Source organism: Lissotriton vulgaris, chromosome 5, assembly GCF_964263255.1.
Source record: "Lissotriton vulgaris chromosome 5, aLisVul1.2, whole genome shotgun sequence".
Lineage (NCBI taxonomy): Eukaryota > Metazoa > Chordata > Amphibia > Caudata > Salamandridae > Lissotriton > Lissotriton vulgaris.
In genome coordinates, this window is record NC_141693.1 from 77,139,165 (window position 1) to 77,161,177 (window position 22,013).

General features: G+C 49.3%; 1 protein-coding gene across 1 annotated transcript in view; it reads left to right on the forward strand.

Annotated features, from left to right (window-relative positions):
- Positions 1-22,013, forward strand: part of LOC147710237 (E3 ubiquitin-protein ligase TRIM39-like) — a 192,891-nt gene that overhangs the window by 81,655 nt on the left and 89,223 nt on the right. The window contains exon 4 of the mRNA XM_086920910.1: positions 16,800-16,822. Coding sequence (XP_086777036.1) covers positions 16,800-16,822 — 23 coding nt within the window. The remainder of the gene's footprint in view (positions 1-16,799; positions 16,823-22,013) is intronic.

Here is a 22,013-nt window from a genome sequence, read left to right on the forward strand (position 1 = left end):
GGAGACTAGTCCGAACACAAAGAATCGCAAGCGCAGGATGCTGAAATGGAGGAGGAACACATCCCCATGTCTGAAGCTGACTCTGATGCCAAAGACCTCACACCGGGACAACTGACCATGAGCAAAAATACTTCCTTCCCTAACCATCTCCTCCATAAAAAGGCTCCGGTTCTCCTCTGCCTTCGGGCCAAGGTCGGCACCGAGAAAAGGTTTTGAGCGATCCCGCCTTCGAGCTCGGCGCCAAAACATAAACAGCTTTCCGGTTCAGGGTCTACTCATCCCCACATCAGTGCAGACTCAAAACCTTTGGCGTCGAAATCCAAACACCTTCTGGTTTCCGTGCCACTAGTCTATAAAGCTAAATCTTGGGAGCAAAAAACTTTAGAGCCAAAACTTTCGACACCTAAACCGACGTCTAAAGAAAGTACTTCAACTAAAGAGCCTCGGACCGATATTCCACCTTCGGATCCGAAACTGAAGGAGAATGTGATTAATCCAGAAACTGGACAGATTCATGCCAAACTTCCTAAGAAGAGGAAAATGGGCTTACAAGAAGACCACCACATTCCTCTAAAAAGGAAAAATGTGGGTACTAACCCTTCTCCACCTTCATCAACCATTGATCCACATTTACTCATTACACCTACACATTCTCCTCCACCACCATCACCTGACCCACAGTATACAGGGGATGGGGATATAGATGACTACACACACGAGGATACTGACCCATGGGATAACTATAATGCTGGCCCTCAACCAGATAATAATCCCGACCTATATCCATCCCCACCTTCTCCTCCTGATGATAACATTGGATATGTTGAGCTCGCTAACAGAGCTGCACCATATCATGGAGTATAGCTTCATGAAGAGACTTTAGAGGAGGATTTGTTGTTTGATACCCTAAGTTAATTTCAAAGGGCTACACAAATAACACCAGTGTTAAAGGGTATGCTTAAACATACTGAAGTAATCTTTAAAGATCCTGTAAGAGATAGAATCATCACTCCCAGGGTAGAGAAGTACCAATCTGCACCTAATGACCCTGTATATATCAAAGGCCAGTTACCCTTTGACTCTCTAGTAGTTTCCAATGATCGTGAAAGAGCTAATTCGCAAATAACAGGGGAAGCCCCATCTCCCGATAAAGAGTCCAAATTAATGGACACTTCGGGCAAAAGAATAGCATCGCAAGCAGCTAATCAATGGTGCGTTGCTAATGCTGAAGCACTATCTGCAAGGTATGACTGAGCTCATTATTATGAGCTTGAAAAGCTCATTGACTTTCTTCCTGATGAGCATATGTCTAGAGCTAGTGCCCTGATTCAAGAGGGTAAATTAATAACTAATACCTCTATCAGGAGTGCTCTAGATGAGGCAGACACAGCAGCTCGAGCAGTAAACACTAGTGTACTGCTCCGTAGGCATGCTTGGTTAAGAATTTCAGGATTCAAGCCGGAGGTACAACCCTCTATTCTTCACCAACCCTTTGACAAAGAACACCTCTTTGGTCCAGCTGTCAATACATCACTGGAAAAGATCAAAAAGAATACTGAGGTTGCTAATTCCATGGGGTCCTTACAATCGCATTCCAAAAGAGGTTTCTTTTGTCGCTCATTTTACAGGGGCGGCTCCAAAAATGTGCCTACAGACAATTCCTCGGTTAACAATCAGTCACCCTCTTCAAGAGGTTATTTTAAAGGTGGATATAGAGGAAACAATGATAAGGGAAGAGGCAGAGATAACTCAACACGCACTTCGCCTGCAAACACCAAACAGTGACGTCCTGTCCATATCCCCCTGACCATTCCACTCCCGTCGGGGGACGTCTTTCCCAATTTCTACCCTTTTGGAATTTGATTACATCAGAGAAATGGGTTCTACAAATTATCCAATCTGGTTATTGCCTGGAGCTCACAAACAGTCCTCCGAACATTCCTCCAAGGTCACACCTCATGTCACAAGAACATCTCACACCTCTAAAGAAAGAGGTTCTCTCTTTGTTGCAGAAAGGTGCAATAGAACCAGTTCCTTTACCATACCAGGAAGCAGGGGTTTACTCCCTCTACTTTCTAATTCCCAAAAAGGATGGCTCTCACGTGCTTATAGAAGACCTCAGATAACTAAATTTATAAATTCAGTCGGACCATTTTCATATGGTAACCCTCTTAACAAGAGCTGCCCCTTCTTCAGCAAGGCGACTTTCTCTCCACTCTGGATTTAAAGGACGCTTACTTTCATATTCCAATGCACCCTGCAAATACATCAGGTTTTTGGTAGCCGGTCAGCACTATCAATTCAAAGTACCCCCATTCGGAGTAACCACTGCACCCAGGGTTTTCACAAAATGCTTGGCAGTAGTCGCAGCCCTTCTAAGAAGGCAACATATTCATGTCTTCCCATACTTAGATGACTGGCTCATAAAGGCCAGCTGGCACAACAGCTGTCTACGCCACACACAAAAAAGTGTGCAATTACTCCACGAGCTAGAATTCACAGTAAATCTGTCCAAATCCGATTTCCAGCCATCCGCGTCTCAAGTATATCTAGGAGCTACTACAAACACACAAAAAGCTTTAGCATACCAAACTCCAGCCAAGTCCAGAATATACAAACCCCGATGTCTCAGTTTCAGCCTCAACACTCCCTACCAGTGTTCATGCAGTTACTGGAAATGATGGCGTCTGGCATTTTTATAGTCTCCTATGCAAGACTTCAAATGCGTCCCCTACAGGAATGCTTAGCACGTCAGTGGAACCAAGCTCACAGTCAGTTATCAAATCTGATGTTGGTAGACAGCCGCACCCATTGCTCTCTGCAGTGATGGAACACACAAAACCTTTTAAAAGTTTGGCCCTTCAGCGACCCGGTTCCACAGATCGTACTGACAGCAGACACATCACTGACTGGTTGGGGAGCGCATCTCCAAACCCACACAATTCAAGGCATGTGGAGCTTGCAGCAGAAACAGCTTCATATAAGTTATCTAGAGCTGCTAATGATTTTTCTGGCACTGAAAGCATTTCAAGTTCAGCTAGTATGCAAGACTGTCCTAATTCGTACAAACATGACTGCCATGTACCACGTAAAAAACGGGGAGGGACACACCCTCTCCAGCTGCCACAGCTAGCAGAGATCATCTGGAAATGGGCCATACATCACCAAATATATCTCCTAGCAGAACACCATCCAGGAGTAAACAATAAGATTGCAGATTTGCTCAGTCATTAGACACAGCAAATCCACGAATGGCAAATACACCCTCAAGTTCTACTCCCATTCTTCCAAATGTGGGAACTCCCACACATAGACCTGTTCACCACACATCTAGATGCAAAATGGCCAAACTTTGCGTCCAGGTATCCACACCCATTATCCAAAGGCGATGCACTGTGGATGAATTGGTCAGGGATATTTGCTTATGCTTTTCGCCTCTCCACTCATTCCATTAGTGGTTCTGAAACTCAAACAAGCGTCACTGACACTAATCCTAGTTGCTCCCACATGGGCATGCAACCTTGGTTCACAACCCTATTGGAACTCTCAGTAGTTCCTCACTAAAAACTACATCTTGCACCTGGTCTCCTCACACAGAGCCATGGAGACATAAGACACCCAGACCCCAGTCAACTCAATCTGGTGATCTGACTCCTGAAGTTTTAGAGTTTGGCTATCTTAATCTACCGCCAGACTGCTTGAATAGTATCAAAGAGACTAGACGTCCTACCACAAGAGCCTGCTATGCAGTAAAGTGGATATACTGTAATAACAACAACATCAACCCGCATTATATGTTGTTTGTTACATCTACAATGCTCCAATTTAGCGTACACATCCATACGCTTACATCTGGCTGCAATAGCTGCATACCTCCAGAATAGACCACATCTATCTCTTTTTACAGTGCCTGTTATCATAGCACCAAAATAAAGAGGTTCTTCATACTAATCCTAAATTCCTTCCAAAAGTCATTCCTGCTTTTCATATCAATCAATCTGTTGAGTTACCTGTGGTTTTCCCTCAACCAGATTCAGTGACAGAATGTGCCCTAAACACATTAGATGTGAAGAGAGCATTGCTTTATTACATAGAAAGGACAAACCTTTCAGTAACACAAATTGACTTTTTGTCGCTTTTGCTAAACCACACAAAGGCAATCCCATCTCAAAATCGGGTATTGTTAAGTAGATAATCAAGTGCATTCAAATATGCTATGTAAAAGCAAAACTAACGTTAACAGTTCCCCTAGAGCACACTCTACACACAAACTGGGGGCTTCTATTGCATTCTGAGGAAATATACCTATAGATGACATATGCAAAGCTGCAACATGGTCTACACCTCACATATTCACAAAACACTATTGTGTAGATGTGTTAGCAAGACAGCAAGCTAGAGTGGGCCAGGCAGTTATACGTACACTATTTCAAACCACTGTAACAGATACAGGTTAGCCACCGCTTTGGGAGATAAATGTTATGTAATCAATGCACAGCATATGAGCTACAGCTCATTGTCTCAAACGGAAAATGCTACTTACCCAGTATGCATCTGTTCTTGGCATATAGAGCTGTAGAGTCGTATGCGGCCACCCGCCTGCCCGGGTACCTATACCTGTTGCAGTAACATCTTACTTAGATACATGCATTCATGGACATATCCTTTTACTACTTTTACTAACTCCATTATTACCCTCTGTGGGAAAACAATCTTACAATGGAGTCGATGCCCATGCGCACTATCACCGAAAGGAGGAGTCGCCTACCTCGTGACTGGAAAGACTTCTTTGAAGAAGAACAAAGTGCAAACAAGCGGACCCATCACTAGATGGCAGTCTATGCCGAGCATATGACTCTACAGCTCTATATGCCAAGAACAGATGCATACTGGGTAAGTAGCATTTTCCTTCCAATGGTTCCCTTTTGAATTTCATTTTCTGGATATTTGGCAGACAGTTTGTGTGCAAGGTGATTATTACTCAGAAGGTAGCAATGATGCTGGTTCCAAGCCGTAGTATCCAAAACAAAGAAACAATGAAGGGTGGATCACTACACTTGGCTGTCATCATCCTTCCCGAGGTAACAATCGACATACAAAAGGGCAAACCTGGTCTTGAAACTTCCTCATGTTGATTAACAGAAACTGCTGGCCCAACTCAACACTGGACGAATTAATCGGCCACTATTTGCTAACAAGAACTTTGTTGAATTTTTTTACAGGTAGCCCAGTCTACATCCTCCTTCATGTTAGTATCTGGGTGTCCACCCTCCAGCCAAAGAAACGTAGTCCATGCACTACCACTGTCCACTGCCTGAGGAAGCTTTATCTATCCTCCACCTTGTGCCGTGCTAAACCAGGCACCATCCAAATTGGATCCCACTGGTACAAGTATTGTGGTTCAGAAGACTTCAAGTTTGTCCACTGGACAAACATACATATATATGTGTACACTCAGCCTGCGTTGCCTCCACCCCCACCTTCCCATCAGCCCTCCCAGTGAGTGGGGCCAAGAGACTGTAATCTTGTCAGACATAGAAAAGTTACCTTTGAAGCCAAATGATTTAGAAATCTCAGAACGGTACCACCGCCTCTTTCTATAACTTACCTCAGATTGTCATGGAAAGGCCTAGGCTTCTGTGCACACAGAATGCCAGGATACCAGTTTCACATGCAGTTGGACACTCAGACATGGGTACATGCCAGCACACAATAAAACAAAACTGTAGCCAGATGCAAGATACTTTGTTACGGTAGTCCTGTTCCCTCAGCAACTCTTTGTTTTTACAGTTACCTGGAAACCCTTTTTGACCCACCACACATTGGTCACCTTCCTGCAGTGCCTTAACATATGTTACAGCCATAAGGATGGTTTTACACTGGTGCCTGCTCCTCCTGGGCATCTGCCTTTTCCCTTCTAGGATACGCGTTTGAGGGAACCTCTCCCTGACATGAGCTCGTCTCGAGCATTCACCTGCCTTTTTGCCTCAACTCTGAGTGACTTGTGCAGGAGCTATGGTCTCTGTCAGGAAATTAGCAAGAAACTAAATTCTCTCCTAATACGCCTTCTGCTCTTACCTCCTCATGCATGGTGCTCTTTTCGTACCCCTTCTGCTCGTACCTCCTCTTACAGAGCACTCTTATCATACCCAGTCTACTTCCTCATGCAGGGTGCTCTTCTCATACCCCATCTGCTTGTATCTCCTCTTGCAGATGCACTCCTCGTACCATTTCTGCTCGTTCCATTCTTTTGCAGAGCACTCCTCTCGTACCTCGTCTAGTAAGACTGTACCCTCAAGGTAGATGCAGCAGCTCCATCAAGATTAGGAGCCAAGTGCCTTGCACAGCACGTTATTCCCAGGCAGCTGTGCTGATGGATGCCTACTCAAAGTGGCTTTCTGTATGAATGCAGTCCACAAACCCCATATGTCCAGCAGATAGTTCCTGCTTTCTTTAGGCAGTCTACAGCTCTCCTTGTAGGGCTCCCACCCAGGAAGTCTGCAATCAGGTGTCCTGAGTCTGAGGCTGCAATATTGCACACCAGCCATGCTCTATGCTCCTGACGATGGTTAAAGAGAATCCTGGCACTGTTCCGTGTGTCTAGCCAATATTCATCCTAATTGAACAGACATAGATGTGGGCTCCAGAGATCCATCTCTGGAGCGAGTTTCAGGCATTTCCTGATAATGTATTTGTTGGACTTGGCCCTTTTTGCAGGGTCATCTCTGAACTTTTTGCCTTCCTCCTGTATTTGTCTGACCTGTTTTTGTTGGTTTTATGACTCTTGGCACTTTTTCACTGCCGATCAGTGCTAAAGTGCATATGCTCTCCCTATTATAAATTGATGTATGGATTAGTGATTCCATGATTGGTTGGTTTGGTTTACTTGTCAGACCCTAGTAAAGTGCACTTACTGTGCCCAGGGCTTGTAAACCAAATGCTGCTAGTGGGCTTGCAGCACTGGGTTTGCCACCCACAGAAGCAGCCTGTAAAAGTGGGTCTCAGGTCTGCCATTGCGGAGCCTGTGTGCAGTCTGGTACTGCCATGTTGACAGGACAAGTGCACCCACTTGCCAATCCCTAAACCTTCACTTTTCTGCATATTAGTCACCGCTATGGAGGGCCCAAGGGCAGGGTGCATTGTAGGTAAAAAGTAGGACAAGCCCTGATGTGTTTGGCATGTCCTAATAGTGAATTACAGCTAATTTCGTTTTTCACTATTGCAAGGCTACCTGTTCCCCATAGGCCAGAATGGGCAGTTTGACTATAACCTCTTATAATCATGAACTCAGAATGATAAAATGCATCTTTTAGTGAAGTTGGTTTTAACATTCTGTGTTTGAAAATACCACTTTTAGAAAGTAGGTATTTTCTTGTCTAACCATCCAAGCCCGCCTCTGCTAGGTTGTGTATTCCTTGTCTGGAGTTTGAGTGACAGGAGCTGGGGGATTCCAGGATACTGGGTGAGTCAGCACAGGGCTGAATATAGAGAACTGCATGCGGATGGAGGAGTTGCACCTGGGACCTGAATAGGGCTATGCCTTCCCTCCACAATGCTGGCTCTACCTCCTGTGGTGCGTCTGTTGTCCCTGCCCTGCACTATGAAAGGAAAGGAGTCGTGTAAACCGAGTGCTCCAGGACTGACCAAACTGGTTTGGACTAGGCAAAAGGCCTCTCTGCCTTCAGAGAACAAAGAGAAACTGTGTATAAAAGTGGGACCCAGACCCCAGAACTTTAGATCACGTTTGGGAAACAAGAAGAAACCTTTGCTGAAGAGAATAACCAGAGAGACTGAGGAGAGACTATCCCTAAGCAGAAGTGCTGCTTGGGGGATTGACCTGCAGTGGTTGCATGACTGCCAAAGAAAGGAGAGAGTAACTTTGTGTGTACTTTCATCAACTTGTGAAAGATCTACAAGGGCTTGAGAAAGAGCTTGCCTCCTGCTGAAGTCTCGGGGCCAACAGACTTCACCCACCAGCTCCCCAGGAGTTCTTTGGAACTGCCTGCAGTTGTGTTGGGCTTTCTGAGGGACTGCGTGGCGCAAGGAGCTGGAAGCGCGACTCACAAAGGAGAAGCGTGTCGCAGAACTGCTGCAGTCGCTTCACAACGCGAAAGCGCCTCGCATCGCCGGAGAAGAGGATCGACGTCGCACCAGATGCTGCCACCTCATCAGGGAAGTGTGCCGCAGCTGCTGTTGTCGCATCGCTGGGAAAGCGCGTCACCACTGTAAACTGTTGCATTGTTGCCGAAGCGCCTCGCGTCGCCGGAGAAGAGGATCGACGTCCCTTCAGATGCCGCGCATCACTGGTAAGCATGTCCCAGGGCCTGTCGCGGTCAGAAGAATCGTTGAGTTGCCGCACGGCAGTTGCGTGTGCACGCATTGTGTCGTATCCAAGAGAAGACGCCATCTTTGTTTCATTGCACTGAATCTTCATCGCATCACGGCGTTGCAGGCCACATCGCCACGGAAGCTCAGTAAGAAACTGACGCATCACCTTCCCTTGCAGAGAAAAACTGACGCAAAGCCTACGCATCAGTAGTGACCAGACGCATCACTGTTTTTGCGTGTAAGGAACCGATGCATCACCTTCCCTGCAACACTTTTGTTGTATAACGTTACCCATTCTAAGGTACATTGAACTCTTTGTCGTATTTTATATCTTAAAAGAACTAAGTTAATTCTACCATTTTTAAAGTACAGTATTGTGGATTGTTGTTGTTTGTGGTCTTGTGTTAAGTTTATATAAAATACTTATTTTTATACTACAATTTGTGTGGTGTCCATCTGTAGTGTCACTGGGTTAATGTATGTGTTCACAAATGCTTTACACACTGCCTCTGAGATAAGCATGTCTGCTCGTGCCAAGCTACCAATGGGGTGAGCAGGGGTTATTTTAGGAGTGTACCCCCCTTTCCCAGACTAGACGCAAGTGTCCTTATTTGTTCAAAGGTACCTACCTCTACCAACTAGAGACCCCTAAATGTAAAAGTATTTATTTGCCCAGAATGGTCAGGCCAAAGAGTTTGTTTGCTCAAACCTGGCAGTAAGTGGGTGTGGAAGTGGCTGTGCCTTGGTGGAATCTGAGACACAAAAGACGGAGTGGCCTTCCTCCGCTGCTAGTACACAAACCTGTCCACAGCAACTCTTCTGGAGGAGAATAAAGCTGGAAGGTGCACTTCAAAGTGGCACCTGTCGCCCTCCTTCCTTTCAGGGGAGCCTGGACACCTTCAAAGGACTTTAATATACTCCCAAACTACCTCTTTTTTTGGCAGGCTCTTTCCATCTTGGGTTGCATTGACGGACAATAGATACAAAATTCTGTGCCCTTAGATTAACACACAACAGACCCGTTGGGGCGTGGCTTGGACGCCGATCGGGATGGCGGCGTGAGCTCGCAGCTCCGCGCGGAATCCCGCTAATTCTCCTGTTTTTCGGGACCCTAGGCGACCCGGAGACGACGCTCCTGCCCTCTGAAGTGTAAGGGGACAGCCGGGCGTAATCGGAGAGTCGCTGGGGGACTGCTGGCCCCGAGGAGATCGAGGGAAGAGGCGGCCGAGGTGTAACCCAGGGTGTGAAGAAAATGGCGGCGAGGAGGTCGGACGGTCCCGAACTTCAGCCCTGAGTCCGGTTGTCGCCAAGTAGCAAGGGACCCTGCACCCGGCTGCCCGACACACTAGGATTGGCGGCGCGATGTCCTGAGACCAGGGGACGCTGACCCGACCCACCCGGAAGATCGGGGGCCCTTGCTGGCCGCCGCCCTAAGACCCATCCTTCCCCCCGCAGGCCAAAGAGGGGGGACGGAACGGAGCTCGTCCGCCTAGCCATTGTTCCTGAGAACGTCGGCGGGTACATAGCACTGCCCGGTGCCCGGTGGCAGGCACGGACCCACGGGTGTACCCGCAGCACGGGTGGCCGGACTTGTGACGCAGCGCCCTGACATGGCGGCGATCGGAGGGCCGATGCCCGGGAGCCGCGAGGGGGATTCGGCGACATCGACTCGGCTGAGTGAGAGTCCCTCCCCGGAGCTTGATCAGGAACAGCGCCTGAACTGGCGTTTGGATGCCATCCTTGAGGCGATTACCTCCACTAAGGAGGCATTGCACAATGACATTGCCCAAGTGGCCACGGGCCTGGGGCTGCTACGCGCGGATCACGCGAAGCTGGCGGATCGGGTCAAGGATCATGACCAACTGTTGCTGGACCTGAAGCCATCGGTGGTGACCGCGGAGCACAGGATCACGGACATTTTGGCCCGACTGGACACACTGGAGCGGAGGGCGGAGGATGCCGAAGGCCGCAATAGGCGGAACAACGTGCGGGTCATAGGCCTGCCGGAACGGATTGAGGGGGAGGATGCGGTGGCCTACATGGAGAACTGGTTCCGCACTGTGGTGGCGCCGGAGGGGCTTACTCCATTTTTCACTCTGGTGCGAGCTCACCAGGTGCCCGCTCGCCCGCCGGGACTTGGCCGCCCCCCCCGACCGATGGTGGTGCGGCTCCTCCACTACAAGGACCGAGATCTCCTCATCCAGCGGGCCAGGATGTCGTGCCCTTATGAGGTGGAGAACAGCAAGGTAACGATCTTTCCGGATTATACGCAGGCGGTCCAGAAGGACAGGGCATCGTTCCTTGCTGTGAAGAAGGAGCTCAGGGAGGAAGGCATCCAGTACTCCTTGCTCTACCCGGCCAAGCTGCGGATTATCATGGATGGCACCACGCACTTTTTCCAGACTCCGGACGAAGTCTGGCAATGGCTTGAGTCGTATAGAGCGGGGACGGACAGATCACACCAAAGTCGGCGAGACCAACCCAAGCAGCCCCGGGTGCGGCAGTCACAACGCATCAGATCCCGCAACAGGCGCCAGCGGGAGAAACGGGAGGCTCAAATGGCGGCGGAGAAGAGGGATGCACTCGCAGCGACGGCGGCCATTACAGGGTCGCAACAGAACAGTGAACGGGCCGAAACGGACTCGGGAGGGGAAGGCAGCAGAACAGGAGAGGAACTTTCGGAGGCGGAGAGCCAGAAGGGGCCGATAGTAACCCCACAGACTTCGGATGTTATTTTCTGCGGCTGAGATAGAACTGGGACTAGATCGGGACTTCATGGTAGGGTGATATCCTGTTGACGGGGGGCGGGTTGCCGGGAGGGGGAGCTGTGTGTTTTGGAGGGGATGAAGTGCGGGACGTGGGCTCCGCAAGCTGGGGTCGGCGACGACTCACCCCCCCTAGGCCCTTAAGGTCGACTGTGGTGGAGACCACAGGGTAAGGGTGTGAGAAGTTGGATCAAGGTTTGGATGGGGGCGGCCATTGGGTTCGTGTGCTCTGTCCTGGGGAGTGGGGTTTGGGGAATGTTTCAGTTTTGGGACTGTTTGGGGGGGGGCAACTGCATTGGGGGGGCCGTGGATCGTTGTTATTTGGTTCGGACTGTACGGAGTTGGAATGGGGACATTACCTAACTTGAAATGCCTAACGTGGAATGTCCGGGGGCTGCGGACTATGGTGAAATGTCACAAAGTACATGCATACCTGGTACGCAGGGGGGTTCAGATTGCTATGCTCCAGGAGACTCATCTCACCAAAAAAGAGTGCGCTGCCTTGCAGAAAAGATGGCGGGGCCAGGTCTTTGGCACCACTTACTCGGCGTATGCCAGGGGGGTATTGATCTGGGTGAGGGCGGGGATACCCTTTCAAGTGCTGAATCAAGTAGTAGATCCGGATGGCAGGTTTGTAGCGGTGGAGGGGAGATTATATGGACGGGATGTGGTTTTCTGTTGTGTTTATGCACCGAACACTGACCAAGGCCGATACTTTGATAGCCTCTCGGGGTCCTTGGCCTCTTTCCTGGCGGGTCCGATAGTGCTAGGGGGGGACTTCAACTCGATTACGGATGTTGCTCTGGATAGGTCCCATCCCCCCCTGGTAGACTCTCCTGTGCGCAGGCTGGCCGCGCACAGGAAGGACTGGCAAGAACGATGGGGGTTGCTGGATGTCTGGAGGGAGGGGCACAGGGGAACCAGGGATTATTCCTTTTATTCCGCTCTCCATGATCTACATGTCAGGATCGATTCGGTGCTTTGCGGGGGATCCCTAGCCCCATTGATTACCCACGCGGAGTACCTGGCTAGGACTATATCCGATCATAACCCCCTATTGGTGCATATTCAGTGGCAGAGGGAGCGCTCAGTGATACCAACATGGCGGCTTCGCCCGGAGACACTAGAGGATTCTGTGTTTGCCGATGCGGTCCGGCAGGGCATTGATAGTTATTTCAGTGTGAATGAAGGCACGGCTGCGAGTAGATCTACTGAATGGGATGCAATGAAAGTGGTGGTGAGAGGGGTGTGTTTGGGCAGGTTCTCGAATGCTCGTACGACTGTGCTGAATGACCTAATGAAAGCGGAGGAAACTTTGAGGGACTTGGAGCGCCGCAGGCCAGCTAGGCCAGGCCTACAGGCCCAGTTGTTGGAGGCGAAGGAAGTGGTAGCCGCGGAGACGGAACGGTTGAGATGTTATGACTATAGGCAGTACATTATCAGGGCACACGCAGAAAGGGACAAGGTGGGTACCCTCTTGGCCAGACTAGCTAACCCGGAACTTAGGGGCTGCCCGATTCTCAGCATTAATAATGCGCAGGGAGAGATGGTGTACTCCCAGGCGGCTGTATTGGACCGCTTCAGGGGCTACTATGAGGAACTGTACCGGAGCCAGCTGGGAGTGGGGGTTCAGGACATCGCGGAGTACTTGGGGGAGAGGCCGCTCCCGGTCCTGGACGAGGAGGACGCGAGGGAACTGGGTAGCCCGATCACGCTTACGGAAATTCGGGTGGCCATCAAACATATGGCCCGTAACAAGACGCCCGGGGTGGACGGACTGCCAATCGAGTTCTATCAACACTATGTGGACACCCTGGCGCCCAGGCTGCTGGTGGTGTATACGGAAGCATTCGAGAAGGGGGCATTGCCTGGGTCCATGCGGGAGGCCTTGATAGTACCGCTCCTCAAGCCTGGCCGGGATGCCGCGGACGTGAGGTCTTATCGCCCGCTGTCCATGCTGACGGTGGACTATAAAATCCTGAGTCGCATCCTAGCCACCAGACTGGCCCCGCATATGACGGGCCTGGTGCACAGGGACCAGGCCGGGTTTATACCCACGAGGAGCACGGCGATGAACATCCGCCGCCTGGTGGGAATAATGGACGCAATCTTGGATGGGGAGGGAGTGCCGGCGGTTCTGTCTGTGGACATCGAGAAGGCCTTTGATAGCTTGGAATGGCCTTTCCTGGATGGGGTGCTGGAGAGGTTTGGCATGGGTGACGGGTTTCGAAGGTGGACGAGGGTCTTATATACCTCGGCGACGGCGAGAGTACGATTGGGCGGCCTGGTGTCTGAGGCGTACCCGGTGGGCAGGGGAACACGACAGGGGTGCTCTCTCTCCCCTCTATTGTTTGCCCTGGCGATGGAACCCTTGGCGGTCCATGCGAGGTCAGGCGACCGATACGCGGGGATAGTGAGTGATGGGCAATGGCATTATATATCGCTCTATGCGGATGACTTGCTCCTGTACCTAGCTGACACCTCGGGGGCATTGGTTGGAGCGATGCATCTGCTGTCTGAGTTCGGCCGGCTGTCGGGCCTTAAGGTCAATCGGGCGAAGACTTGCGTGTTTCCGCTGAGAGCGGGATCGCCAGCCCCTAGCAGCGATTTGGGTTTGGTATGGGAACCCTCTTGCATCACCTACTTGGGCGTCCGCATTTACCACTCGGCCGCGGACCTTTTGGAGGGTAACATTGGCCGCTGTGTCCGGGCGCTACGGGGCAGCTTGACTTTCTGGTCGACCCTCCCGCTGACAGTCCTGGGCAGGATAGCACTGTTGAAAATGGTGGCGCTCCCCCGCTTCCTATATTATTTCCGGACGCTGCCTGTCTGGATTCCCCAGGGGGTATTTAAGGAACTGCGGTCAATGATAACTGGCTTTCTATGGGGGCATGGCCGCCGCAGAATAGCCCTGAGCACGCTACTTCGCCCCAAGCTGGAAGGGGGCATGGCCGTGCCCGACCTAGAGCTGTATTATCTAGCGGCGCAGTTGCAGGTCCTCACGCAGAACGTAGCCAGGGTGTTCCGGGGACCGGAGGAGGACCGGGATCGGGGAATACAGCGCCACGTGCTGTCCTACATCATCATGCAGCAGCGGCTCGAGCTACGGGCCCTCACCATGGAAGAGCGGACGCTCCGGCTGTGCTGGCAGAGGAGCCTTCGGAGAGCGAGGGCATCGCGGCCTTATGCCCCGGAGATCCCGATCGGGATGTTGACGGCATTGCCACACGGAGGAGATTGGTCCCCGTTGTTGGATTGGGAGGAGGCGGGGTTGCAGGTGGTGGGCGACTTGTACGTAGATGGGGCTTTGGCGCCGTTTGAAGTGCTCCGGGACCAGTTCGGACTGCCTGAGGGGGGTTTCCTCCTACATGCGGCAGTTGTGGCTGCCGTACAAAAGCACTGGAAAGAGGGGCTCTTGGAACCTGCGACGACTATGGCATGCCAATATGTGGTGATGGCGGCTGGTACATTCAAAGCTGTGACATGCCTCCATAATAGGATGCTGAACGAAGGGCTGGAACCACTCCACGGGCTCAAAGCTAAATGGGAGGTGAGCGTTGGCCGGCCCATACCGGATACGGCATGGGGCCATATCCTGCGACGCACGTGGAAGGGCACTAGGAACGCGCGCTTTCAGCAGGTCCATTTCTATGTGCTCCATAGGGCCTATTTAACTCCTGAGAAACTACAGCGGTACTTTCGGGTGCCGGATGCCTGTTGCCCCCGGTGTTCGTCCCTAGGGGCGGACATGGACCACTTGTTTTGGGGGTGTCCACAACTGGGGACCTATTGGGCGGAGGTAGGGGAGCTCCTGAATGAAGTGACTGACAGGGAGGTAGAATTCGACATGGCGGCGTGCCTACTGCTCTGGTTCCCGCATACTAAGCACACCAAGGTGACAAGTAAATTCATAGACCTGGGTCTGATATTGGCACAGAGGGAAATATCGTGGCACTGGAAGTCCAGGGGAGGCCCCTCACTGCGTAGATGGAAGAATGAGCTGCTGCGGTGGTCTGACTGCGAGAGTGTGCTCCGGATGAAGCAAGCAGTAAAGTTGGGGAATGAGAAGGCACTGGATGCGGCGCGTGCATGGGAGTTAGTGGTACAGGCTTTGCGTGATTCTTTGGTTGAGGATGAGGAAGGCGAGAACTAAGCCGCTGGACACCGCGGGGCGAACACAGAAGTATGGTACTACGTACTGTAGTGGACCCATCCAATTCGATAGGGCGAAGCACACACCTTAGCAGTTGCCAGGGGAGGGGGGGCTTTGGGGGGGTTGGTTGTAGGGGGTTTGGGGAGGGCCGGAAGCCATTGGAGGGTTGCTTGTTAGGGCCTTGGATCTACTGGGACGGTGGGCACTGAGTGGAGGGTAGACCGACTGGGTGGAACGGCCAGGTGCGAGGGTCCATATAGCCTAGGGCAGGCCCCGGTAAGGGCGATTTCATTGATTATCACGGAGATGGCTGACGGGAATGTTGTTATGGGTGGGAGGTAAAAGCAGATACACAAAACGACCTTCCAGCCAGGGTCCCAATGGGACGTACACTGTGGTGTGTTCATTTTTGAGCGATGTGATATGCCGCCCGGCCTCCGGGATGCGGGCTGAATGGCTGTGTACGACTGTGAACTATCATTGGATGGGGGGAGCCCACAAGTGTACTGGCTGTTTAATTGTATCCTGTGGTTTATAACTCTGCAATAAAAATATAATTAAAAAAAAAAAAAAAACACACAACAGACCTGTTCCACCCTCACCCTAATCAACTCATGCAAAACTCAGTGTACACATAGTCTTTATCAATGTCTTCTGCAACCTACCTAGAGACCCTTACCCTAACTGCTCAAGCAGAGCTGGCCATATATTAAAAAGCAGTTCATAATTCCATTGTAATAGCGATTACAGTGGATGAGATGTCTTTTGGACGGCTTGTATCACAGGAGAGGTCCAAGTACCAGTGGTCAAAAAGTGAAAAGTTGGGGTTTTCCGGGTTAGAGATCTTCCTAAACTACTTCTGGAGCTGTGCTGTTAGTTTGTGTGTTATCGCAAATGAGATCTTGTAAAATGGCACGTTTATGGGAGGAGGTTATTTATCAATTGTATTATTATGTGAAAGTCACCATGTGCTGAGTTATGTGATACAGACTAGAATATAACAAACAATGCAGTGTCATTTGACCCATTTCAAAATATTACAGATGTGTCTATCATGTGACCTCAATCAAAATATCACACACTGTCCTGGTTCATATGTTACCATAACAGAATATTGAAGTCGTGTGACAGTTTCAGAATATCAGACTGTGTAATATGAACTCATTCATAGCATCAAAGAGTGCTGACTCATGAGACCTTGTTCAGAACGTAACTGTGTTATGTGAACCCATCCAGAATATCCGAATGTGCCATGTCATGCTTCCCATTCAGAATATCACGGTCTCTGCTGTGTCGTGACCCCATTCAGAATATCACAGATTTTGCTATGTCATGGGATTTCCATTCAGGATATAACAACCTATGTTGACAGAATATCAGAGTTTGTACGAGGATGGAGGGGCAGCGCCCGCCCCAATGTCCTCTAAATAGAGCTAGTTATTAGTGTTCCATGAAACTTATGGTTCCAAATACATTTAACTCCTAAATTAATGCCAACATTCATTATCTTTTGTGAAAACTAATTCCATTACGTTTCTTTCTTTGTTTTGCAGGATGTCAGAAGCACCCTGAGCAGGTAAGGTTGGTTTATTATCCTCCTCTCAGTGTGTAAGGAGCAGGTCTTGCTGCTACAGTGTGTAAAGGCCATTGCTGAGTTCACACAAGTCCCTATCCTGCAAAAGAAATATGTCAAAGGATCTCAGATTGTAAACAATACAACCCACCTGTGTCCCTCATAAACTTAAGTCCAGTACTTTGAAAGATCCAAACTGTACCGGCTGTATTCTCATTGGTCTCAAAATCCACAATATATTCACAAGTTCTTTCAAACCGTTCATTTTGTTTGAAGAAATCTTGAGATCCTCATAAAACTTTGAGATCTCAGAAATCTTGGAGTCCCTTGAAAAGCATCCTTGAGTCCTGAAAATACTCGCTTGCATCCTCTGGATACTTGTTTGACTGATGAAATAATTGAATTAGTCCTCCACAAATATCTATCTTCATAAAACTTCTCCCCCTCAAGTTTTCTCTCAGGTTTAGGGGTCGTGCACAGCTGGTCTTCGATGCCAATCCTAAGCTTTTCCAGACTAATAGCTCAAAAATATCTATTAAAGGTTTCCAAGGATCTTTTCAAAAGGCGAAAGAGGGCCTAGGGTGGAGAGATGAAGATCCAAACAGGACTCGGTGCATCTCATAGGGAGAGTGTCACAACCGCAGAGTACTGATTAATGGTCAAGGCACAGACTCCTAGATCGGAAAGTAATCACACAGCAGACTGAGTACTGGGAAACGTACCCGACCATATGATTAACTTCAGATCAGCGCCCTTTCCACTTCAATGTATAAATGACTCAGTTTCTAGACCGTAGCTGATTATCCTCACTGTAGACGGTCTTGAGCCCAAGGGTTACCGGGATAATATGTGAACAACAGGTATAAAAACTAAATAAGACCAAGGAACCAAAATACAAATTAAACAAATGAGAGAGAGCAACGACTGGCATGGACTAGTCTGCCCAGCAACAACCTCGCACAACTCAAATGTTACTAGGCAAGTTGTTTCTGGCAAGTTGTTTCTGACTAAGTTAATATTAATAGAGTTTCATGAGACATGATACTTCTCAATGATGTCTTCTGTTGTGAAGCTAAGAATACCATCTCCTCAAAGCCTTAACGGATGTGCTACCTCTGGATCACTTAACAAAATAACCCAAGATGGAGACAGATGACACAAAGTAATTGCGTTTGTTTTGGGCATGGATTTGAGAATTCACTTTGATGTATAAAAAAGAATATAAATTATCGAGGTTGGTGGTAGATTCTTAGCCAAACGTGAAAATAAAGATGACCTTCCGCAGTCATCATAAACAAGTCTAATTCTACGAAAGGAGAGAGCGAAAGTGAGAGAGAGACAGACAGAGAGTGAGAGAGAGGGTGATGGAAGTACCAGAATACAGACATAAAGGGAGAGACTTAGCCATAAGAAGACAGAGAAACTGTGATGTAGAGTGTTGGTATGGGATTTCTGGTTTGCTAGGGCTTGCGCCTCAGCCAGGCAGAAACCACCACTCTAGTCAGGGCAAGGGAGTTACACGCTGAAGATGACCCCTGCTCAAACCCCTTGATAGCTTGGAATGAGCAGTCAGGCTTATCCCAGAGGCAATGTGTAAAGCGTTTGCCCAATACACCCACTAGGCACACCTCAAAAGAAACCCCACACAAGGTTATATAAACATAGCCCTTGTATTATCCAAAACACAGTAGATCATAGTCACACATATACACTTGCCAACTGGCACTAGGCATTATTTACAGGGGATTAAATACACAGGACGGGGCCAATTGATCCACTGTCAGAACCTTTAGAAAGCACTAGTAACACATGTAAAACACAACCAGTAAAGACTGGCAGAATACTGTACTCAGCAGTAGCATGGGCAACAAACACATTATGTCTGCATCACAATTAGGCATAAAACACATTGTGCATAAACCTCCTAAGCATAAACACATTACGCAGTAGGCATCACAAGCATGAAGAGTGCCCCACAGTAACACTGGAAAAGGGCACACAGCACCTTAGTCTACACACTGAAATGACTCCAGGCCAACTGGCCATTCACTGGGCTCAAAATGCCCTCTGTCCAGAAAAGTTGTGGTGCGAAGATAGGGCTGCAAAAGCAGCAAAGCCCAGGTGCACTGGCGGCGGGGGGATTGTATCTCCCTCCCTTCTCAAACGTCCCCCCGACCTCTCCCATGGCCGGCAATGTGCCTCGGCTGGTCCCGCTTTTGGCCTCTCCAGATTTCGCCGGGTCTCTCTCCTGGGGCACAGGACTTCTCTGTGGAGGCCGCGAGGCTCCGGACAGTCTGGGCTGCGTGGGGGCTCTCCTCACTAACACAGGAGCCGCGCCTCAATGCTGGCAGCCGTTTCCTGCATCACGCTCCTCTTTCTGGCGCCGGCCAGGGATTGGCTTCTTTGACGGTCCTGCCTCTGGTCAGGCAACAGACTCCTGACTTCCGGTTTCGCTTCTTGGGATTTCCCCAGCAGTCTTCGCAGCAACACGCTGCCAGGCACCAGCACTCCTTTTGGGCTGGCAATAAAAAGCGCTCACGAGGCCCTAGAGTCCTTAAAGGCAGGCCAGCACACAGGGCCCTCCAGCAAGGTGGCAGTCCCTCGTGGCGGTTCCTCATGGGAGCCATCAGCAGCAATCCTTCACCCTCCCCCCCCCCCCCCCCCCCCCCCACCTCACCCCCCAGTAAGCATAAAAATAGCACAACATTTTCATGGGGTCACAGCCCCAATATTTATACCAACATTTGCTTTGTCTGCCCTGGCACTAGGCTTGGGGGAACCAGCCTAAACTGGTTCTGTGGGGTTTTGGAGTACTTTGTTGACCAGGCTCCTCTTCCCCTTTGACAGGTTGGGGGCTTGTCATCAGTCACACTGCAGGGGGGGGCGGAGGGGGGGGGCAGAGCCAGCATTCACCTAGGCAGGCGCAGACCTATTCAGGGTCAGGGGACTACTCCTCCCACTACTCCAAATGCAGATCCTCTAGTCAGCCTAGCGCTGACTCATCCTGCCCTCCCTGGATCCACACACACACCTCACCAGCCCCTGTCACTCCAAAGCCAGACATACAATCCACATCAGGCAGGCAAACACATAGCACACAAATGCCAACTTCTGAAAGTGGCATTTCTAAAACTGTTATAATAGTTCTGTAGTAGGAGATCTCTGCGATAGTCATAATCTTGTAAATAGTGGCGCTCATGTGCGTGGACCCTGGAGCACTTCATTAGGTATATTCTCTTAAGTTGTCCTCTTCTGCAGTCCAACATTTATTTATTTATTTATGTGATTTTTAAAGCGCAACAAATACCCGTGGGTGTCTCGGCGCTGGGAGCTAGGTCTATTACCAGTGTTTCAGAGAACAGATGCCGAGCTCTATATCTGAAGTTGCTAGTTAGTTCATTGAGAAAACAGCCATGTTTTAAGTTGCTTTCTAAAAATAAGCAGTGTGGGGCTAGATTTAATGTTAAGAGGAAGAGAATTCCACAATCTTGCTGCTGCAATGCCAAAACGTCTGTCACCCCAATTGACTTTCCTTGCTCTAGAGATTTGAAGCAGGTGGGCGGTGTTGGAACGAAGCGTTCTGGGGGTTGATAGAGGCTTAAGGGAATTTCTAAGAAATTTGGGTCCCATGTTATTTATTGCCTTGTAAACAATACACAAGGACTTAAACTTAATGCGGCTCCTCACCGGGAGCCAATGCAGTTGAGCTAATTGTCTTGAGACAGAGGTAAATTTTGGGATACCAAGTAGAACTCTGGCGGAGGCGTTCTGAATCATTTGCAGTTTAGAGATTACTTTTTCCTGAGCGTTGAGGAAAAGGGCATTGCAATAATCAGAACGAGAAAACACTAGGGTTGAAATAAGAGTTTTGCCAGCGGTGGTAGGAAGATATGGCAAAAGCTTCTTAATTTTTCGCAAGATGTTGAATGACGATGAAACTACAGAATTCACATGGTGATGGAAATGGAGTTTATCATCGAATATAACACCCAGGTTTCTCACTTTGCTGACTGGTTCAGGTGGGGTGCCCATTTCCTCCGGCCACCATAAGGGAGACCAGGCCGGCTGAACCTTACCAAACAGCATAACTTCGGTCTTAGAAGAGTTCAATTTAAGACAGTTAGAGGCCATCCAGCAGCTGATGGCCCGCATGCCGTCTTTAAAGTTCGCCGCTATAGTGGGTCCATTTTTGTGAATAGATAATACCAGCTGGGTATCATCGGCGTAAGTGGTCAAATTAATATTGTACGCTTTTATTACCCTCGCCAAGTCCGACACATAAATGTTAAAAAGGGTCGGACTCAGCGAGGAGCCCTGTGGAACACCGCAAGGAAGGGCGAATGTCGGGGAAGTAAATGAGCGCAGCTTAACTGCCTGTTTACGGTCGGCCAGGAAAGATGCTATAAGGTCTTTGGCCTTGTGTTTGATACCGATGGCCTCGACACGGCCGATCAAGGTAGAGTGATCGACCGTGTCGAAAGCCGCCGACAAGTCCAGCAGAATCAGAACAGCCTGTCCATCGTTGTCCATAGTGGTTCTTATTTCGTCAGCGGCCTTAATCAGAGCCGTTTCTGTCCCATGTCCTTGACGAAAACCGAGACACTTAGGAGATAAAAGACAATAATGCAGCCTAAAAACAACTAGGCTACTCAGGCCATTACTTCCTCCTGAAGTGAAAAAGATATCCAGGTAACAGTTAAATGTAACTATATTACAGAGTTGCACACATAGGAAAACGCCTCTTCACAAAGATCCTTTTTTTTAATGATGGAGATGAAGGGTTGGACAGACAAATCCACATAGGCCTCCATTATGTGTCTGTAAATGGATACCGTTCCTTTAAGAATCCTTCCAGAGACCCTCGGTATCCCATGATGCACAGCCAAAAGCTAGTTACTTTCAGTTCTTTTTTCAGGCTCCTGCTAGCAGGACCCTGGAGCATTGAGCTCTACCTTTATTGGTATTTTTTCAATATTTCTAGCTTGAAAGTGAGTTTTTTAAACTTCACTCAACGTTTTTGATCTTTCTCTTGATTCTGCTGTACTTTTTGGGCAGAAATTCCACAATTTGATTGTTATAATATATAATATTCGACAAGTGTCCTGACTGTGGGAGGAAAAAGGCAAAGTCTGATTCACACAAGAGTATGTATTCTGCGTCTGCCTGCCTCTCATATCCCTGATACCTGCGTCAT